The sequence below is a fragment of the Erinaceus europaeus genome, chromosome 7 (genome assembly GCF_950295315.1).
Source record: "Erinaceus europaeus chromosome 7, mEriEur2.1, whole genome shotgun sequence".
Lineage (NCBI taxonomy): Eukaryota > Metazoa > Chordata > Mammalia > Eulipotyphla > Erinaceidae > Erinaceus > Erinaceus europaeus.
In genome coordinates, this window is record NC_080168.1 from 55351411 (window position 1) to 55371809 (window position 20399).

The 20399-nt window shown below is 36.3% G+C and overlaps 1 protein-coding gene and 1 pseudogene across 1 annotated transcript; one reads left to right on the plus strand and one right to left on the minus strand.

The window, feature by feature from the left end:
- Window positions 1–7910: 7910 nt before the first annotated feature.
- Window positions 7911–18297, minus strand: RERGL (RERG like). The gene is made up of 5 exons (XM_007527614.3): window positions 18178–18297; window positions 17219–17275; window positions 12683–12756; window positions 10625–10773; window positions 7911–8448 (listed from the first exon to the last, which is right to left on the minus strand). Exons 1-5 carry the CDS (start codon window positions 18227–18229, stop codon window positions 8166–8168), a joined length of 615 nt encoding a protein of 204 aa, XP_007527676.1. The 5' UTR covers window positions 18230–18297; the 3' UTR covers window positions 7911–8165.
- Window positions 14857–15220, plus strand: LOC107522779 (small ribosomal subunit protein uS14-like; annotated as a pseudogene).
- Window positions 18298–20399: the final 2102 nt, after the last annotated feature.

Consider the following 20399-nt stretch of genomic DNA (forward strand, 5'->3'; position numbering starts at 1 on the left):
TTTTTGGATGGGGTCATTTGCTTTTTTGTGGCTAAGTTTGCTGAGCTCTTTATATATTTTGGTGATTAGTTTCTTGTCTGATGTCTGGCATGTAAAGATCTTCTCCCATTCTGTGAGGGGTCTCTCTGTTTGTTTAATAGTTTCTTTGGATGTGCAGAAGCTTTTCAATTTGATGTAGTCCCATTGGTTTGTTTCTGCTTTGGTCTTCCTTGCAATTGGGTTTGATTCATCGAAGATATCCTTGAGGTGTAGATGGGAAAGTGTTTTACCAATGTTTTCCTCTAAGTATTTGATTGTTTCTGGTCTGACATCTAGGTCTTTGATCCATTTGGAGTTGATTTTTGTTTCTGGTGAGATAAAGTAGTTCAATTTCATTCTTCTGCATGTTTCAACCCAGTTTTCCCAGCACCATTTATTGAAGAGAGCCTCCTTCTTCCATTTAATCCTTTGGGCCCCCTTATCAAAGATTAGATGCCCATAGGTGTTGGGATTTACTTCTGGGCTTTCAATTCTGTTCCACTGGTCTGTGTGCCTATTTTTGTTCCAGTACCATGCTGTTTTGATGATGATGGCTTTATAATATAGTTTAAGGTCTGGGAGTGTGATGCCTCCATTTCTGTTTCTTTTCCTCAAGATGGTTTTGGCAATTCTAGGTGTTTTCAGGTTCCAGATAAATGATTGTAGTGTTTGTTCTATTCTCTTAAAGAAGCTTGGTGGAACTTTGATGGGTATTGCATTAAATTTGTATATGGCTCTGGGGAGAATGTTCATTTTGATGATATTTATTCTTCCAATCCATGAGCATGGGATATCTTTCCATTTCTTGGTATCAGTTTCTATCTCCTTGAGTAGCGACTCATAGTTTTCAGCATACAAGTCTTTCACTTCTTTGGTCAACTTTATTCCTAGGTATTTGATTGATTTTGCTGAAACAGTGAATGGGAGTGATTTCTGGATGTCTTCTTCTTCAGATTTAGTGTTTGCATAAAGAAATGCCACTGATTTTTGTACATTGATTTTGTAGCCTGATACCTTGCTATATTGCCTAACAACTTCCAGTAATTTTCTACTGGATTCTTTAGGTCTTTCTATGTATACTATCATATCATCTGCAAATAGTGAGAGCTTGACTTCTTCCCTTCCAATCTGTATCCCTTTGATTTCTTTCTCTTGCCTGATTGCTATGGCAAGAACTTCCAATACTATGTTGAAGAGTAACGGTGACAGTGGGCAGCCCTGTCTAGTCCCTGATCTGAGGGGGAATGCTTTCAGCTTCTCTCCATTGAGTATGATGTTGGCTGTAGGTTTGCTATATATAGACTCCACTATCTTGAGGAATTTCCCATCTATTCCCATTTTTTGTAGAGTTTTGAGCATGAATGGGTGTTGGATTTTGTCAAAGGCTTTCTCTGCATCTATTGAGATAATCATGTGGTTTTTGGCTTTGCTTTTATTGATGTGATGAATGACATTGATTGATTTACGGATGTTGAACCAGCCTTGCATTCCTGGAATGAATCCCACTTGGTCATGATGAACAATCTTTTTGATGTGTTGCTGTATCCGGTTGGCCAAGATCTTGTTTAATATTTTGGCATCTATGTTCATCAGAGATATTGGTCTGTAGTTTTCCTTTTTTGTTCTGTCCCTATCAGCTTTTGGTATCAGGGTGATGTTGGCTTCATAAAAGGTGGAAGGGAGTATTCCTGTTTCTTCAATCTTATGGAATAGCTTAAGAAGTATGGGTATTAACTGTTTCCTGAAAGTTTTGTAGAATTCGTTTGTGAAGCCATCAGGTCCAGGACTTTTGTTGTTGGGGAGATTCTTAATAACGGTTTCAATTTCTTTGTCTGTGATTGGTGCATTTAGATTTTGTAGTTCTTCTTGGTTCAGTTTTGGAAGTGCATAGGTTTCTAGGAATTGTTCCATTTCTTCCAGATTCTCTAGCTTGGTGGCATATAGTTCTTTATAGAAGTTTCGCAGAATTCTCTGGATTTCTGTGGTGTCAGTTGTGATATCTCCTGTATCGTTGACAATTCTATTAATTTGAGTCTTCTCTCTTTTTTGTTTGGTGAGTCTGGCTAGGGGTTTGTCAATTTTGTTTAATCTTTCAAAGAACCAACATTTGGCTTCATTGATCTTTTGTATGGTTCTTTTATTTTCGATGTTGTTTATTTCTGCTCTAACTTTAGTGATTTCTGTCCTTCTGGTTGCTTTAGGGTTCCTTTGTTCCTCTTCCTCTAAGTCCTTGAGGTGTGTAGTAAGTTCGTTCATTTGGGCTTCTTCTTGGTGTTTAATATGTGATTGTATAGCTATAAGTTTCCCTCTCAGTACTGCTTTCGCTGTGTCCCAAATATTTTGATAGGTTGTGTCTTCATTTTCATTAGTTTCCAGGAACATTTGAATTTCCTGTTTGAGTGAGTGTCTGACCCAGTGGTTCTTAAGGAGCGTGTTGTTTAGTTTCCAAATTCTATGTCTTTTAATAATTTTCCGTTTGTTGTTAAAAGTTAGTTTTACTCCACTGTGGTCTGAGAAGATACTTGGGATGATTTCAATGCTCTTGAATTTATTGATGCTGTCTTTGTGGCCTAACATGTGGTCTATCCTTGAGTATGTGTTATGTGGATTTGAAAAGAAGGTGTATTCCAGTTTTTTGGGGTGGAGGAGTCTGAAAATGTCCAAGAGGTCTAGTCTGTCAATCTCTTCATTCAATTCTCTTATATCTTTATTGGTTCTCTTCTTTGTTGATCTGTCTAAGTGTGAGAGTGGGGTATTGAAGTCTCCCACTATTATTGTATTACTATTGATGTATTTTTGAAATTGTTTCAATAGGTGTTTAATGTATTTAGATGGTCCCTCGTTGGGTGCATAGATGTTAATAATTGTTAAGTCTTCTTGGCTGATTGATCCTCTTATCATTATGTAATGTCCTTGCCTATCTTTTATTACTTTATTTAATTTAAAATCTATCGTGTCTGAGATGAGAATGGCTGTTCCTGCCCTTTTTTGTGGACCGTTAGCCTGTATGATAGTTTTCCATCCTTTCACTTTAAGTCTGTGTTTATCTTGTTGTGACAGATGTGATTCTTGCAAGCAGCATATGGTTGGGTTATGTTTTCTGATCCATCCCCCCACCCTGTGCCTTTTGATGGGTGAGTTTAAGCCATTGACATTTATTGATATTATGGATTTAATGTATTGTAGTGCCATTGTTCTAAGAAACAATTTGTTTGCTCTGATATATTACAAGTATTATAGTGATGTTCTTGTTTATAAGAGGTCTTTTAATACCTCTTTCAGGGCCGGCTTGGTGATAGTTGCCTCCTTTAACTGTTGTTTGTCTAAGAAGGTTTTGATCCCTCCATCTAGCTTGAATGAAAGTCTAGCAGGATATATAATCCTTGGTTGAAACCCTTTTTCATTCAGGGCTCGATAGATATCTTGCCACTCCCTTCTGGCTTTTAGAGTTTGAGTTGAAAAATCTGCAGAAAGTCTTATGGGTTTTCCCCTGTATGTGACTTTTTGTTTCTCTCTTGCAGCCTTTAGGATCCTTTCTTTATCCTTACTTCTTCTCATTGTGACTATGATGTGTCTTGGTGTTTTCAGGTCTGGGTTGATTCTGTTTGGTACTCTCTGGGCCTCTTGCACCTTGATATCCTTTCTGTTATTCAGGTCTGGGAAATTTTCTTGTATTATTTCCTCTAGGATGTTTGCTTCCCCTTCCTCTCTTTCTTCCTCTGGCAGGCCAATTATACGAATGTTACTTCTTTTGAGATCATCCCATATGTCTCTGTTGTTGTTTTCAGTGTCTCTCAATCTCTTTTTAAGCTCTTTCACCTCTTTCTTAGTTTTCTCTAACTCATCCTCTGTCTGACTAATTCTGTTTTCTGCTTCTGTTAGTCTGCTTTCCCTTGCCTCAGCTTCTTTCTTCATTACAGCTATTTCAGCTTTCAGTTCTCTAATTGTCTCAAGATAATCAGTATTTTCCTTGGGGGTCTCAACTGTTGTTTCCCTAATACTGCCATTTCTTTCCTCCAATGTTGTTTTCATTTCTGTGATTAATAAGTTTATTATTGCTTGCATACTTTTCTTATCTATGGTTACTTCTGACTGATTTGTGGTTTCTTCTGGGCTCTTGTCTTCATTCATTGGGGTAGCAGTTTTATTTGTTTTTAATCTACCCATTTTTTTTTTAATTTATGTGTTTCTCTCTTTTTTTTTTTTTTTAATGTTCTGTTGTTCCTCAGTTGTTGTGTTTTGAGCACAAGTAACACTGTACTAAATACCTTTATGACAATTGCACTCACCAACCTCCGGAATAACCGTAGCAACTGAAGTAAGTATTGAAGGAGTTTAATCGTTACCAGTTAGCCAAACAATTTCTCCAGTCCGTGAAAAAATAGTAACCAAATCCCAGTGAAGAAAGAGAAAAGGAAGAGAGGATAGCAAGAATAGACAGTTATGCAAATCTACTATCCAGTGTATATTCTAAGGGTAACAAGAGTGTAAAGGGAACTAGAGCAGAGATACACACATAGAGAGTCCACTCTGGGTCAGATTTCTTCCCCAAAGTAATTCAGAAATTCAGAAAGGCAAAGAAGAAAGAAGTGTATGACAAGATTAAAAAAAAAAAAAAAAAGAAAAAAAAAGAGAGAGATTGAGAGAGATAAGAGAGAGAAAAGGGAGAAGATAGGAAGAAGAGTTGTAATTAAAGAGCAGTGCGAGGAACTTCCCAAATGTGTATCAGTGAATTAAAAAAAAAAAAAAGGAAAAAGGAAAAAAAAAAAAAAAAAAAAAAAAAAAAACCCTGTTTGGTGGTATGGGGTATCCTGCTAGTAGCTGGTCCCAGGCACTGCTTATGGGGGGAGGGGGGGCGGCGGGAAGGATGTATGCTTGAAAATTAAAAGGAAGAAAAAAGAATTTTTTCCCCTACTCTAATTCTTAACCCAAATTAAGTTATAGAAACATCCTTGGTATGACCGTTATGGCCCCTTATTGGATGGCCTGCTAAAGGCAGAAAATCCTATTGTTTACACGAGATGTGTCCGGAGCTCAAAGGCTAACCGCTTCTGCTTCTCCGGGCGCCATCTTCCGGGAAACCCCGCCCTCCAGACTTTTTTAAAGGATTTCTCAAAAATGAACACTAGCTCCAAGTCCTTTGATCCAATGAGAGCTATACTCAAGAAGTCTTTGGATCCACCCTCAGGGTCGCGGTGGACCCTGGCAACTCCCAAGAGGCAGCCCCCGAGCTAAAGTGCTCTCTCCGGGTCCTCTGCCCGCCGCGCTCTGCAACCGGCGGAGGAGCCGCCTTCCCGGGCGGGCGGAGGACAATGCCCGGCGCACTTGCCTTGCCTGGCGCCGCCTGGGAATTCTGGAGCCCCGCTAGTCCGTGTCACCTTTGCTCTAATTGTTAACCCAAATTAAACTGTAATAACTTCTTTGGTGCCCTCCCCCTTATTGACTGGCCTGCTAAAGGCAGAAAATCCTACCTTTGCCGGCGATGCTATCAGAGCACTCCATACCTTCCTCTAGTGAACATTTCTTATCCTGAATGTTTCTATTAGAGTTTATAGGAATTTGTGTTCACTGAAGTTTCATGAATTATAGCAATGAAGATTTGACTGACCTGCCTCATTACAGTCGTTTGCAAAGCAACCATGAAATTCATTAGTAGAAGAATTCTTGACACATTCTGTTGCCTATCTTGTATTCTAGGAAAGGTGAAAGGTAGCACATTTGTCTAGGAGTTGATCAGTGGTTTTTCTATTTGATCAAAGCTCTGTAAAAGGTAAGAGTGGGAAATTAGTGGTAAAAATTACTAGAGAGAAAGCAAAGGAAAGGATCTCTCTGTGAGATGGTAAAATATACAGACATTTGTGTGACATATTAACACTCTTCAGAGGAAATCTACCAATGAGGATTCACTTTACAACTGCAGGAAAGAAACGTCTTGTGCTACAGGCAACAACATACCCTTTCTTGGGTGACCTTTGTTTATGAGATGAATCTATGATAACAGTGGCCATGATGGCAGCAATAGAGGCAACACCTAGGCCCACCGTATGGACTTGGCCTCAATAAAACTTTTTAAGTTTCCAACCTGCTAACTGGAACTTCTGCACTCCAGAGGCTGAGGGATGAATAGCAGGCAAGTTAAGTGCTGGCATCCAGATTCTGCTTTTCCAAAATTCTGTCATCTGCATTGATTTTTGCAAGTTTAGTTTGATGGCAAGATTCCTATAGTCAATTTTACTCTGTGCAGCAGTCATTATTCAGCTCCTCAGAGTCATCTACGCCCCTTAACCAGGGTACTCCTCACTTTCTTAGGAAAGGAAGTACATCTGAATTTGTCCCATATGGCACATTCAGAGGGAGGATTCTTGGGTTAAATCTAGCAGGCCAATTCTAATGCCCTCATCATTATAATGTTCTGAACTAAAAATAGATCACACAGTTTTCTTATTGCCACTAGTGCTACTCATGTATAGCATCAAGGTTAGACGTTTTCTTCCCAAGGTCAGACTTCTAAGGAATAGCAAAGCTACAGAGATGAGCTCTTGATGTTGCTCCTGAAGTGCAAATAATGACTCATGGACACTGACACCATGTCAATGAATTCTCTCTTAGTCAAATGTTATACTTTATCCCTCCACTCCAGTCAACTACCCTCTACTCAAAATTGTCTTCCACCGTGGTCTCTGCTTACCCACACATGGCAAATAACCCTGTGTGTTTTGTGTAACCTAACTCCCAGTTTAACTTCTCTAAGACATAACCTCGGGAGCCGGGCTGTGGCACAGTGGGTTAAGGGCACATGGCGCAAAGCACAAGGACTGGCATAAGAATCCCAGTTCGAGCCCCTGGCTCCCCACCTGCAAGCGGGCTGCTTCACAGGTGGTGAAGCAGGTCTACAGGTGTTTATCTTTCTCTCTCCCTCTCTGTCTTCCCCTCCTCTCTTGATTTCTCTCTGTCCTATCCAACATGGAGAATAACAATAACAACAACAACAACAACAACAAGTCCAACAAAAGGGGAAAAAATAAAATTTTCTAAAAAACTTTTTAAAAACATAACCTCAGTTAAAAGCAATTTGACTGAAATTTTCTCAGGGCCACAACTTGAAGTGCAACAAGTTGCAAACTCAGCAAGGGCAGCTTCGGTGGTACTGAAGAAGGTCCCAGAAGAAGGTGGATAACTTCTGAAGGAAACTATATTCAAAGTAATCAGAGAAGGCTCAGATATTTTATATCTAATACAGTGTTTCTTTCAGGGCAGTCAAGTTTTCCTGGATGGATACATGCACACACACACACACACACACACACACACACACACACACACACACACACGGACAGATATAGATATATAGATGGAGACACAGGTAGATATAGAAACTATTTTAACCTAAAAGGCCCTTAGCTGTGTAAGTTCATTTTTTACCCTTGTTAGCATAATAGCATACAAGGAAAATCACATTTTCTCATCATACCAATTACAAACTATGCACTTATGGGTACAAAAATTAACTTAGGGTCTAACTTGCAAATAAGATTTGTATGCTATCAAGTGGCTTTCTAGTTTGGTGAAGGAATCAAGAAATAGCTAGTGCCTTGCCATGGGCTCAGACCAGATTCAAACTTTGGCAACAAAGAGGAGTACCCTGGTGCCAAAGAAAACTGGTGTCCTTCCCTCACTTTTTCTCTCTCTGAAAGAAAAAAAACTTGATACAGTAAAATATGATACAGTAAAATATGCACGGATATTGGGTGGGGGACATTAGTATAAAAACATTCTCTGCATTTATAATAAATCATGGGTTTTCACATCTGAAAAATTATCCCCTATATTAGTTATATGTATACTACCATGTTTTATTTGAATGAAATGATTACAAACTGAGGTCTATGGGATGACACTTTAATACAATCACAACAATTTATTTGAAAAGGCAAACCTGACAGCCACCCAATGATGGGCTATACTGAGTGCAATTTTTGTGTCATGAAGTGGGTAAAATGTGAAGTGAACAGGATACAATCATAAAGGCCAACTGTATGTTTAAAAACAATGCAGTTCATGCTCAATCATACCACACCTCTAAGCGAATTAATTTTAAATAAACACAACAGTAAATTTAATTGTCGTGTGAATGTATCGTGTGTTTACTAGACAGATTTCCTTCGCTTCCCAAATACATTATTGATCAATTTGGCCACTGATTTAGATCCACTGGGTCTTCTCTTTTCTTTGAGTTTGAAGTTTGTCAGGATTTCTGTGATAATTTTGATAAACATCATTTCTACCTCCAGTCTCTGCTCTGCTGCAGACAGTTCATGGAATTGGCATCCATTATCCAGTGCCAGTTTTTGCCCTTCTTCCCAGCCAACTTCTCTCACATGACAGAGATCTTGCTTATTACCAACCAAAAGCACTGCTGATTCCACAGTTCTGCAATACATATACATAATTCTTCGGTGCACTTCTTTTCTTAGATTAAGTATACATCAAAGGGATTGTTAACCAACAAAAAAGCATGTGCACTGTGAGTACACACACACACTTGTGTGTTTGTGTGTATGTAGTGACAAACACTAAGCCATGGATATAATAGATATAATATAATATACATAAATAACAATACTCTTAGAGTATAAGTTCTATTTTTTAAAGGTTTATTTACTTGAGAGAGGAGAGAGAGAGGGTAGAAAGAAGACAGAGAGAGCCAGAACACGTCTCTGGCATATATGTGAACCTCATAATGCAGGTTCTGCACTCTACCTGCTGAGTCACTACCTAGCCACATGGATATGATTCAAAATGACACAAATGTAATCTTGACTTGTGGCTCTGGTTATTTAAGAGGCACAATGATATAACTATTACTTTCTCTACTTTAAGTGTCCTTTTGTATGATAGTTCCTATGATACAGGATTCTCCTAGAGCCGACTGAGATGCTGTTCATAAAAAAATATCCACCACAGTGCCAAGTAACAAAGATACCTTATTGAGATTATTTTTCATTTTCTTATCACCTGAAAGGGGCTAAAGCCCTAAACCAAACTGTAAATTAACACTAAATTTAGAGAAAATTTTCTTATAAAAATATTACTAGGCATTCATGGATGCTTGTTCTTTATTAACGCTCATTAAAATACTCTGAAAGACACCTGTGGCCTCGGGAAATATTTCCCAGTAGTTTTAATACTGTAAAGGATAAGTAAGAATAGTTAAGTGAAATATTTTGAAGACCGAGTCACAAATATGAGATGTTATAAGAACAACACACATTCTGCTTTCCTTGTGACCTACAACTAAGAACTGGAAACATTCTAAAGAACTGTTGAATGAGCAAACTGGAAAATCGCCTGAAAATTCCCATCATATATGCAATTTTTTTCAATTTTTTAAGTGTCCTTGAGTGATTCTTTTAATTTGGAAATGTGTCAAACTATCAGCATCAGACTTATTTTTTTCCTTATCTAGGTTCATAAAGCATGAATATGCTTTAAATCAAAATTTAAATGTAAATCAGTATTATAAAAAATTCAGAGTTATGAAGTAAAATCTCACATTTTTGCATGTCCATGTTTTTATCAGTTCTGATATATATGTATATATTATAGAGATAATATTTAAATATATTTATATTACACTTAATAATATCATAGTGATTAAACATCGTGATGAAAATATATTTATATCAATAATATAAAAATGAGATCTAGTGATTAAAGTGGTTTACTTAAGGTAAACCAAGTATAAACAAGAAGTCCTAACAACTGACTCGAGGGAAATACCCTTTATTAATTGTCAAATATTTTCACAATACTGACGCTTAAAATAGACATATAAAGCACAGATAACCAATTTTCAGTAACAGTGCTATGATTTTTTTTTTTGCTCTCAGATTAAAATGTCATTTTACACTTTAAGGGAAAAACTCATTAAGAAAATGAAGAATCTCTTACATCAGCATGTTGAAGAAAAATGTTTTAAATGGGAATGTTTAAAACAAAAAATATAAGAAAAATAAAAATTAGAAGTTCATATAGTTATTCGCTATCCTAAACTAGGACATTTTTATACTTATTTGTGCCAAGGAAATTAACAAGAGGGAATTGTTTATCAACTCATTTTAAGTAGCAAAATAAAGAAAAACGTACTCACATATTAGAAATTGTAAGAGGTTTGATTATTCAGTCTATTTTGTTTTGATAGACAGAACAAGTCAACAACTAGGAATTGGATGCCAGATGTAATAAATGTGTATTGATTTAGTATCCTTAACATTTTTCTGGAAATGTAAAGGAAAGGTTGGAAAGCAAACTGTCTTGTATACAGAGAGCATTATTATTTCACAAGTGAGTGTCATGTTAACAATAGAAGCTGTCTTGTAAAATAGCCATTTACTCAGGGCAAGTAACTATTTCTGTCAGCCAGGATATAAAGTATTCTCATCTTATTCCTTTTACTACATGTGTAACTCCTGTGGAATGGAAGGTGAATTGTTCAGGGCTGTTAAATTTTGTAATTGGAAGTATGTATTAAACTCTTCCTAATGATGCTTACAGCTATATGATGGTTTACTAAACAGAAAGGAGAGAGGAATGAAAAATATCTTACCTTTTACAGTGACTTGTTTGTGGTTCCCGGATTCTATATATCAGTGCTTTGGCAAAAGCAAATGAAGACCTGTCACTGATGTCATATACAATAATAAACCCATCTGCCCAGTGTAGTTCATTTGTGAGGGAGATTTTTGCTTTCTGGGGCTGAAAATAAAGCAAGCACATTGAAAGTGGTGGGATCTGATACTTGTATTTTGCAGTTAATTAATGAAACCAGTGTTACTTGGAAAAAAAAAAACTAAACTAAGACAAATGATTTTTTTCTTCTTTTTTTTTTGCCTCCAGGGTTATCACTGGTGCTGGGTGCTGGCACTCTAAATCCACTGCTCCTGGCAGCCATTTTTTTCCATTTTATTAGATAGGACAGAGAAAAATTGAGAGGAGAGAGGGAGATAGAGAGAGAGAGAGAGAGAGAATGATACCTGCAGACCTGCTCCACTGCTCACAAAGTGTCCTCCCTGCAGGTGGGGAGCAGGGGCTCGAACCCGGACCCTTGCACTTCATACTATGTGTGCTTAACTGGGTGTGTCACTGCCCAACCCCTAATTAGATGTTTTCTAGTTAGTATTTTTAGTTCTCATTATCAGCCTCTTTCTTTAGTTGAAATCCTTACAACTTTAAAATTAAAAGGAGCACTAAGGACCCAGGAGATAACTCAGTAGAGCTCACACTACCCAAGGAACTGGGTTTCAGTCCCTGGGCACCACATAAGACACCATGCAAAGGGAAAGCTTCATGGCTGGTGGAATGGTGTGGTGTTTCTCCTTCTCTTTGTGACTCTTTTACCTCTCTCACCTTCTACCTTGAAAAAAAAATCCACTGGGAGCTATAGAATTTCTAGGCCTTGGTGGGGAAAAAAAGGAGCGAGAGAGATTGTGTGTGTGTGTGTGTGTGTGTGTGTGTGTAGTTTTGTAATGCTTCCCCTTTCTCTAAATAAATATTTAAACTTTTCCTGAAAATAATAGTAAGATATAATAATTGTCTTTTAAATAGCCATATAGTTGATTTGAAAATAAATTTAACAGTATTTTATAAAATAGAAGATATATATATATATATATAGTACAAAGCTTATATCTGCTACACACACACACATATTCCCTCATAGGATTCAAGTGATATTTTTCTTGCCTAAAAGAATTTTCCCGGCGACTGGGCAGTTGCGCAGTGTGTTAAGCACACAGGAAACCTAAGGACCTGCGTGAGGATCCCAGTTCCAGTTCCTAGCTCCCCACCTGTAGGGGTGTTGCTTCACAAGCGGTGAAACAGATCTACAGGTCTATCTTCCTTTCCCCGTCTTCCCTTCCTCTCTCGACTTCTCTCAGTCCTATCCAACAACAACAGCAGCAATAACAACAACAATAATAACAACGATAAACAACAAGGGCAACAAGAGGGAAAAAATAGCCTCCAGGAGCAGTGAATTCGTAGTGCAGGTACTAAGTCCCAGAGATAACCCTGGAGGCAAAAAATAAAATAAAATAAAATAAAATAAAATAAAATAAAATAAAATAAAATAAAACAGAATAACATAGAATAAATAAAAAATTTCCCCATGAAGTTATATTAAAATATCAAATAGCTGGTCACTCATTCTCCTATTTATATATTCTAATTCAACACTTGCATTTGAATAAACAGAAGGGTTTGTACTCAAAATTTATCTTACTATTGCCTTGGTTAATTACATTCTATATAGTAAAAATATAAATCAAATACACATGCCATTAAACTATTATCTTCTGACAAATACATTATAACCCTGTAGACATAAAGTTTGAATGTAGTCTAATGCAATACTGTAATGTCTCTCCCACTCTGTCTCTTTCTCTATCTCTCCATTCCTGTCTGAAATAAAAAGAAAGAAAAAAAGTTGGCTTGGGGTCAGCAGAATAATATATAAGTGAGGTTCATTGTTGCAAAATAAATAATCTCAAATTATTAATAATTAAACTTGAATAGAATCATCTATTTTAACACTGGAAATGACACACTATTAAAATCATTGTCTTTAAATCATGATTTTATAAAAAGGGAAATTTGTTTTACTTACTTGAGAACACGGATCATATATTTCTAGATTCAGTTGCTTTCCTTCCAAACATAAATGTTTATTATAAATTGATTCTGTAAAATATGCACATTAACTGTCAGTATAAAAATATTCCAGAATTTTAAAAATTGACTCATTCAGATCACAGTCTGGCACACACAACCAGTGCTGTTTTTATGAAGCAGTGTGGTGGCTGTTCTTTACTTTTGGTGATCACAAACACTATTTTATTTGCTCATACATTAATATATTTCCTAGAACTGAAATTCACTACCACATCTATTCACCTACATGCTTTTATACTTAGATACTTGCCTTCTCTTTGTTACTATGAGTGATCTGTGCTTCTAATGCCAATCCATTTCTTACCCTCTAGTTGCTATTTCCTCTCAGCTACTGAAAATAGGGCTCCACCCATGCTATCTATCTCCTCTGTATCACCTTTCTCTTAGTATGTATCTAATAACAGTTAGACAAATTCATTCCTAACTGAATTATCCCTTATAACTCACAATCTCTTCTAACTGGTGTCCTACATTTCTTTTCTGTCCTTAAGGTGTTTATACACCTCCTGTTCCAATATTTTTCCTCCCATGGTCTTCAAAGGAGGAGGCGGGGGGTTGGTGCTAAAGTAAATCCCTAGTCTCCTTGCAGAGACTGCATCTGTATTTTGCACAAGAATTTTCCATTTCATTAAGTGGCATATTTATAAAATCAGTTTTTCCGGTTAAAGACATTAATTAATCAAGGCTATCTTTGATTCTTCCTTCTAGCTCCCATTTTTTTGTATACTAAATCCTTCAAAGTATATTTTGAATTTATCTGCCTCTCATCACCACCCTCACTAACACTCTGATCCAAGCCATCACTATTTTTGTCTAGATTACAAAATTTCCCATTTCTTTCTCTTTTTTTTTTCTTCCCTGCCTTCTCATGCCTCATCTATCACCAAAGCAAAGTCGAACTTGTGGTCAAATCACTTGTCAACACCATAATTTATCAGCTTTTCCCAAAGGCTCCCATATCACCTGGATAATCCAAAACCTTTATAATGATTAAAAGTATTTGTCATATTTTATTCTCCACCACACCAATGACCTCAAGTAAGCTCTGACTATTGACCAGTTCTCTCCAGGAGAGTTGCAATGGCTTTCATCTCATCGCTCCATTTTTTAATTTTAAAAAATATATATTTATTTATTCCCTTTTGTTGCCCTCTTTGGTTTTTTTTTTTATTGTTTTAGTTATTATTGTTGTTGCTGGATAGGACAGAGAATGCATGGATCGACCTTCTCATGGTGCATCCCGTGAGTACCCATTCATTGGGGAAACTGACGATCCTTCCTAGCCGACTGAATCCACATGAATCCCAGTCACTTTCAAAGCCAGCAACAAGCAGCTCCTGACAGCTTTCAACCTGACCTGTTGACTGGCTACGGAAGAAGGGCAAACGCTAGAAGAAGAAGGACAGAGAAATGGAGAGGGAAAGAGAGACACCTGCAGATCTGCTTCACCACCTGTGACTCCCCTGCAGGTGGGGAGCCAGGATCCTTACACCTGTCCATGCCCTTTGTACCACCTGCGCTTAACCTGCTGCGCTACCACCGACTCTCCATTTTTTTTTTTTTTAGTTAGCTCCTATCTCAAAAATGTTACTAATTTTTTTCTATCCAAAATACAATTTCCTAAATATTTTGGTGGCTTATTTTTCACCACTTTCACATCTCCATTCAAATGTCACTTTCTCAGTAAGGTCTACTGACTACCTGATTTTAAACAGCCACATATTGTATTAGTGCTACTCCTGTCTGTTGTTTTATTTTCCTTCATAGCACTGATCATATGTCATAATTTACATTTAATATTTTTAATTAACTGATGCTTACTGCCAGAATATAAACCTGGCAAGTGTTTGTTTATATTAACTTATTTAGTCTGAAATCTACTTCAAACAACACCTGGGATATGTCAAGCATTAAATAAACATTTCTTGAATAAATGAATTTCTCTAGCTGTTCTTCCACAGTTTAGATAAAAAGCTCTATTTCAGGGGCCAGACAGTGGCACATCTGGTTAAGCACTCACACTACAGTGAGTTCAAGCCCTTGGTCCTCATCTGTAGGGGGACAGCTTCACAAGTGGTGAAGCAGGGCTGCAGGTATCTATCTCTCTCCTCTATCTTCTTCACCCCTCAATTTCTCTCTGTTTCCATCCAATAATAAGTAAATAAATAACAATAAAAGTAGCTTTTAAAAGACTCTAAAAAATAAATTATTTTTTAAAAAGGTCTGTTTCTCTATAAAGTGGCACACTGACCCTTCCTTTCACCTTGCTGTGCTTGACAAAGCAAGATGGGTCATCAGCAGCTCTACTGGAGCTACTTGAGAAAATTTGGCCAGGGTTCTCACTCTTGCTGAGTCTGTTCAAACCGGCATGGTCTGATCTGGAAATAGGGCCTCAACATATGCTGTCAGTGTTTCTACACCAGTACGCAAAGGACATTGGATTCATTAAATTGAACTGAGTGTACTTCCTGGAATTGGCCATTCAAGGCATTTACAGTAGAAATGACATCTCTGTACATAAAATAAAGAGAACTTATTATAAAAAATAAAATAAAATAAAATGGCACACTGACACAAAAATTAGGACTCATTCTGGCAACTTCTCTGCAACCCTGTTAGGAAAATGTAGCACATTTTGAGGAGCTAACTTCAGTTTCCTGAGACATTAAAATCTATTTTCAGATACTCCTTTTAAACTTTATTTTGAATATCAACTGACTTTGAACCATAACACTTTCTGCTAAACATTTAAAACTATTAATGTCCACTTTGATGGTAAATAAGAATTGCTAATGCATATTTTGGGGAAGTGTGAAATTACACCCCTGGGATAACAGTTATGCAAAACATTTCCTGAATGGGAAAATACATATATATACTTAAATCTTAAAAACTACCAGCAGGGGTCAGCAGCTTTTAACTTTTTAGATTTGTATTGTTTTTCCTTTTACCCTTTCTGATGTGTAGTCAGTTTTTTGCTACTTTGTCTCACACAATAGCTAACTTTTTGACATTTGACAGTTTTTTCAAGGCGTTTCTAAGTCTAATATACTGAAGAGAGAGATACAAGGCAGAAATATGTAAACAGTCCATTTGCTATTATATCTTCTAATGACTAAGTTGATGTTTCGTTATTGTTGTTTAGGGATCTTGTTTCACCTATATTTCAGTTCATTTTTTAGTTGTGGAGTATTTTCTCACATCAGATACCTAGACTGCAAACTATGTTGACTTGGCTGAGCTTGTTAACCTGATAAGTGAAACAGTAAGAATTTCTTTCTCTATATTCCTTTTTCAAGAATGTTTCCAAGCATTTGACCTAAAATGCTCAGTGTCATATGGACTGAAACACTATGTTGGACACATACAGAAAAATAATATAATGTTCTTTAAACAATTATTTTCTAAAGTATTCTAATAATATTACTTCATAAATAAAGGTTTGGGTTTTTTGTTATTTTTTTTGTTGTTGTTTTGTTTTGTTTTTAGTGTTTTGTTGTTACTGTGTATGTGCCTTAAGAAAAGACTAGTGATCAAAGCTTAATCTAAGTATTATGGAGCAAAAAGCTCATTGCCTTTCTTCCAATTCTTATATTTTCTATAATGAAAATGTACTTCTGATGTATTTTCATATGCTTTCAACCAGGTGAAACATTAATATTAGTATACTGATTAATTTCTGGGCTAAAGACATACTCTAAACTTTGGCAAAATCCCTGCCCTCTTTCTAATCCAGTATTATTCCCTATATATTATGTTAATTCTAACTAAGATAACATAAACTTGTAATAGTTAATGAAATGATCTGAAGGTTACATCAAGGTGTCCTGGCATCCATTTTAGAATCTCTCTGAAACAAAAAAATCAACCTAGACAGTTAAGAAATTATCTTTAGCAAAAGTATAATTTTCTGTTATTTTCGCATATTTACAATAAAAATAAGTTCTGCTTTGTAGTCATTTGTGTTTTCATAGTTAGTATTTCTTTCAACAGATGTTGTTAATTTACTTTTAATTTTCTTTCATAGCTCACAAAAATTCATACCCATAAACTCTACAATGTTGGGATTAAAAACAGTTTTAATATTTTTCTAGTCTTTTCCTGAAACCAACTGATTTTCCAGTCCACTTCAGTTACCACCAAGTTGGAACAACCACCTATTTTTAAAGATTTTATTTCTTTATTAATGAGAAAGATAGGATGAGAGAGAAAGCACCAGATATCACTCTGGTACATGAGCTGCCAGGGGTTCGACTCGGGACCTCATGCTTGAGAGACCAATGCCTTATTGACTGTGCTACCTCCAGGACCACTCAACTACATATGTTTGAGTTTTTAGCAGAATCTATAAATGGATTACTTATTTATTAATGCAAAATCTGGATAGTCTGTGAAAATGCTTCTCTAATCTTAAGTATAATTTAATTATGTTATTGAAATTTTAGGGTGAAAGAAACCAGTGGTGACTTACCAAAATTAGAAGCATATTCTCCTATAAATCGTTTGGTAAGAAACCTTACTATAAGGGCTGCAAAACAAACAAACATACTTAGGCAATTTAGATAGACACATGAAGTTTAATCTTACAGCTCAAAAATTACAACCATAAAAATCAGCAGGTGGAAAAGTGACCTTAGTATGATGTTCATTCAAATTACAATGTAATTAATTCATCAAAAAACATAATGTAACTTACCTATTGTAACACAAAGATTTATGAGATGCAAGAATTAGAACATCTATTTTTTTAAATCAAATGCGATCTGGCTTCAAGATGCTATACATAAATTGTGACAAAGACAGAATCAAGAATTTGAGGTGTTTGTTAATACTGTGATTTCAGCATACAGGAAATAAAGAAAGGCTCAGATGATTATTGGTATAATGTGCACAGAATAAAACAAAAAAATGCCTTCCAAATTCAGGTAAACTATTACTCAGTTTCCTTATATCTACAGTAATGATCCTCCAAAGTTCTTTCATTTTATTCATATCATATTTTAAAAAATACACAGGTCTGTGTGTATCTCCCCTGCTAGTCTCAGGACAGAAGAATCCTTTCAAAGCTACTGTCTGGCCAGTCATGGGTATAAGGGAAGTATGCTGGAGGGAAAAGAAGTTAAGACAGTGATAGGAGGTCCTGTATTTCCTGTGGATTTTAAGCACCTGTGTAACAAGATACAAATCAAAACTCTGAATAAGCTGTCTTACTATGTCTGCCTGTAGGTTTTACAAATACATAGTTGCTTGAAATGCATGTTTATAATATGAAAACTAAAGAAAACAATACATACATGATAGTTTATCAAATTGCATATAATTCATATATAATATATGTATATATTACCTTACTAGTTTTTCCTATTTACATATATTGATATTTCTCACTCCATTTGCATGCTACACATGCCATAGAAAATTACCACTTACCAGACTTTCCTGCCCCTTCTCTGCCCAAGACCGCAAGTTTCACATCATTCATCTTGCTTTTCTGCTCCTTCTTAATCAGACCTGTCTCTAGGGCTCTAATGACCTGAGACAAGCACTTGTTTGTTCGTATCCTTTTTATCAATGTTGCTCCCATTTTTCTAAAGCTAACTCCACCCCATAATCCTATCATCCAACAATAACTTTAGAAAAATAAGAGCTATACTTAGCAACCAAGGCTAGTTAAGTCAAACTATGAATTTGTAACAGAGCACAGTTCCCAGTTTACCGACATTCCAACTTCTCAAATTAAGACATTGAAAAATACTGTGGTATCATTATATAGTTTTTTTAAGAATTTATATGAAATTTTCTTTGATTGGATCAGGATTTTTTTCTATTAATATGTGAGCCAATATTTTCTTGGGTATCTTTTCTGAAAGGCAAGGGAATTAGCTAGTTCAGTGGTGAAGAGAATTAAGAAACATTATCCAGGATTCATCCCTCTCTTTTTGGCTTATCTCATAATTGTACTGTAAGCCACTAACCACCCCCACCGCATTCCCATTCCCTGCCATGATTTGAAACAACAAAAAGGAAAGTAAATGAAGAAGAAAAAAACAGCTATATCAGATGTACTACGCTGGGTTGACAAAAATGCATAGGAATATTCAGCCCATTTTTTGAAACACAGTGTCATCAGTCAAGCAAAGGATCCCACATGTACAAAGCAGATGCTATATTGCTGAGCCGTGGCCCTGGCCCCATCCCATGTTCTTGAATCATGAGGCTCTCAAGGAGAAACAGGCACACTATACAATTTCACCTTTCCAATATTTTCCTTGACAAGTACCTTCTCTCCTTTAAATTTTATGCCAATAAACAATAGTTAAGGAGGCAGAGGATAAAGCAACCAACTTTATTTAGTTTAAAAATAAACAAAGAAGGGGATGGTTGGTGGCACACTTAGTTAAGTGCACTCATTACCAAACACAAGGACCAAGGTTCAAGTCCTAGGTCCACACCCACATGGGAAGAGCTAAACAATTTTTGAAGCAGTGCTGCAGGTGTCTATCTCCCCATTTTACTCTAGGTTTTGTCTTTATCATATAATAAAAATGAATAAAATATTAAAAATATAAACAGAAAACTTCTATATTTCCTTCCTAGTACTTTAAAAAACAAATGAAAAAAAACAGAAAATTAGAAAGTGGCATTCTGACATAATTCATTCCTACTGAGAAATAAAGACATTTACTATTAAAAAGTGATGAGTCTTTTCTTACTCATCTAAGTATTCAGATTACTTTTTCCTCCATCACACTCCCCATGTGTATGAATTAGAAATACAATAAATGTTATCATTGCTAATACAGGGCTAATACATTGCTAATACAGAGGAGATATCACAGCTGACACCACAGAAATCCATAAAATCATGCAAAACTTCTATGAAGAACTATAGGCCACCAAGCTAGAGAATCTGAAAGAAATGGAAGAATTCCTAGAAGCATATGCTCTTCCAAAACTGAACCAAGAAGAACTACAAAACCTAAATGCACCAATTGCAGACAAAGAAATTGAAACTGTTATTAAGAATCTCCCCAACAACAAAAGTCCTAGACCAGATGGCTTCACAAACAAGTTCTACAAAACCTTCAGGAAACAGTTAGTACCCATACTTCTAAAGCTTTTCCATAAGATTGAAGAAACAGGAACACTCCCACCTTCTTTGAAGCCAACATTACCCTGATACCAAAAGCAGATAGGGACAGAACAAAAAAGGAATACTACAGACCAATATCTCTGATGAACATAGATGCCAAAATATTAAACAATATCTTGGCCCACTGGATGCAGCAGCATATAAAAAAAATTGTTCATCACGACCAAGTGGGATTCATCCAAGAAATGCAAGGCTGATTCAACATAGGTAAGTCAATCAATGTCATTCACCACATCAATAAAAAAAAACCCACATGATTATCTAAATAGATGCAAAGAAAGCCTTTGACAAAATCCAACACCCATTCATGCTCAAAACCCTACAAAAAATGGAAATAGATGGAAAATTCCTCAAGATAGTGGAATCCATATAGAGTAAACCTATAGCCAACATCATACTCAATGGACAGAAGCTGAAAGCATTCGCCCTCAGATCGGGGACTAGACAGGGCTGTCCACTGTCACCATTACTCTTCAGCATAGTGTTGGAAGTTTTTGCC

Excerpts from the sequence above, each read along its gene's own strand:
- RERGL (XM_007527614.3), bottom strand. The coding sequence starts at position 18,229 with ATGAATGATGTGAAACTTGCGGTCTTGGGCAGAGAAGGGGCAGGAAAG. Across the intron at positions 12,757-17,218 it reads AGAATATGCTTCTAATTTTG|AATCAATTTATAATAAACAT; the intron begins GTAAGTCACCAC and ends CATATTTTACAG. Across the intron at positions 8,449-10,624 it reads CAAACAAGTCACTGTAAAAG|AACTGTGGAATCAGCAGTGC; the intron begins GTAAGATATTTT and ends TATGTATTGCAG.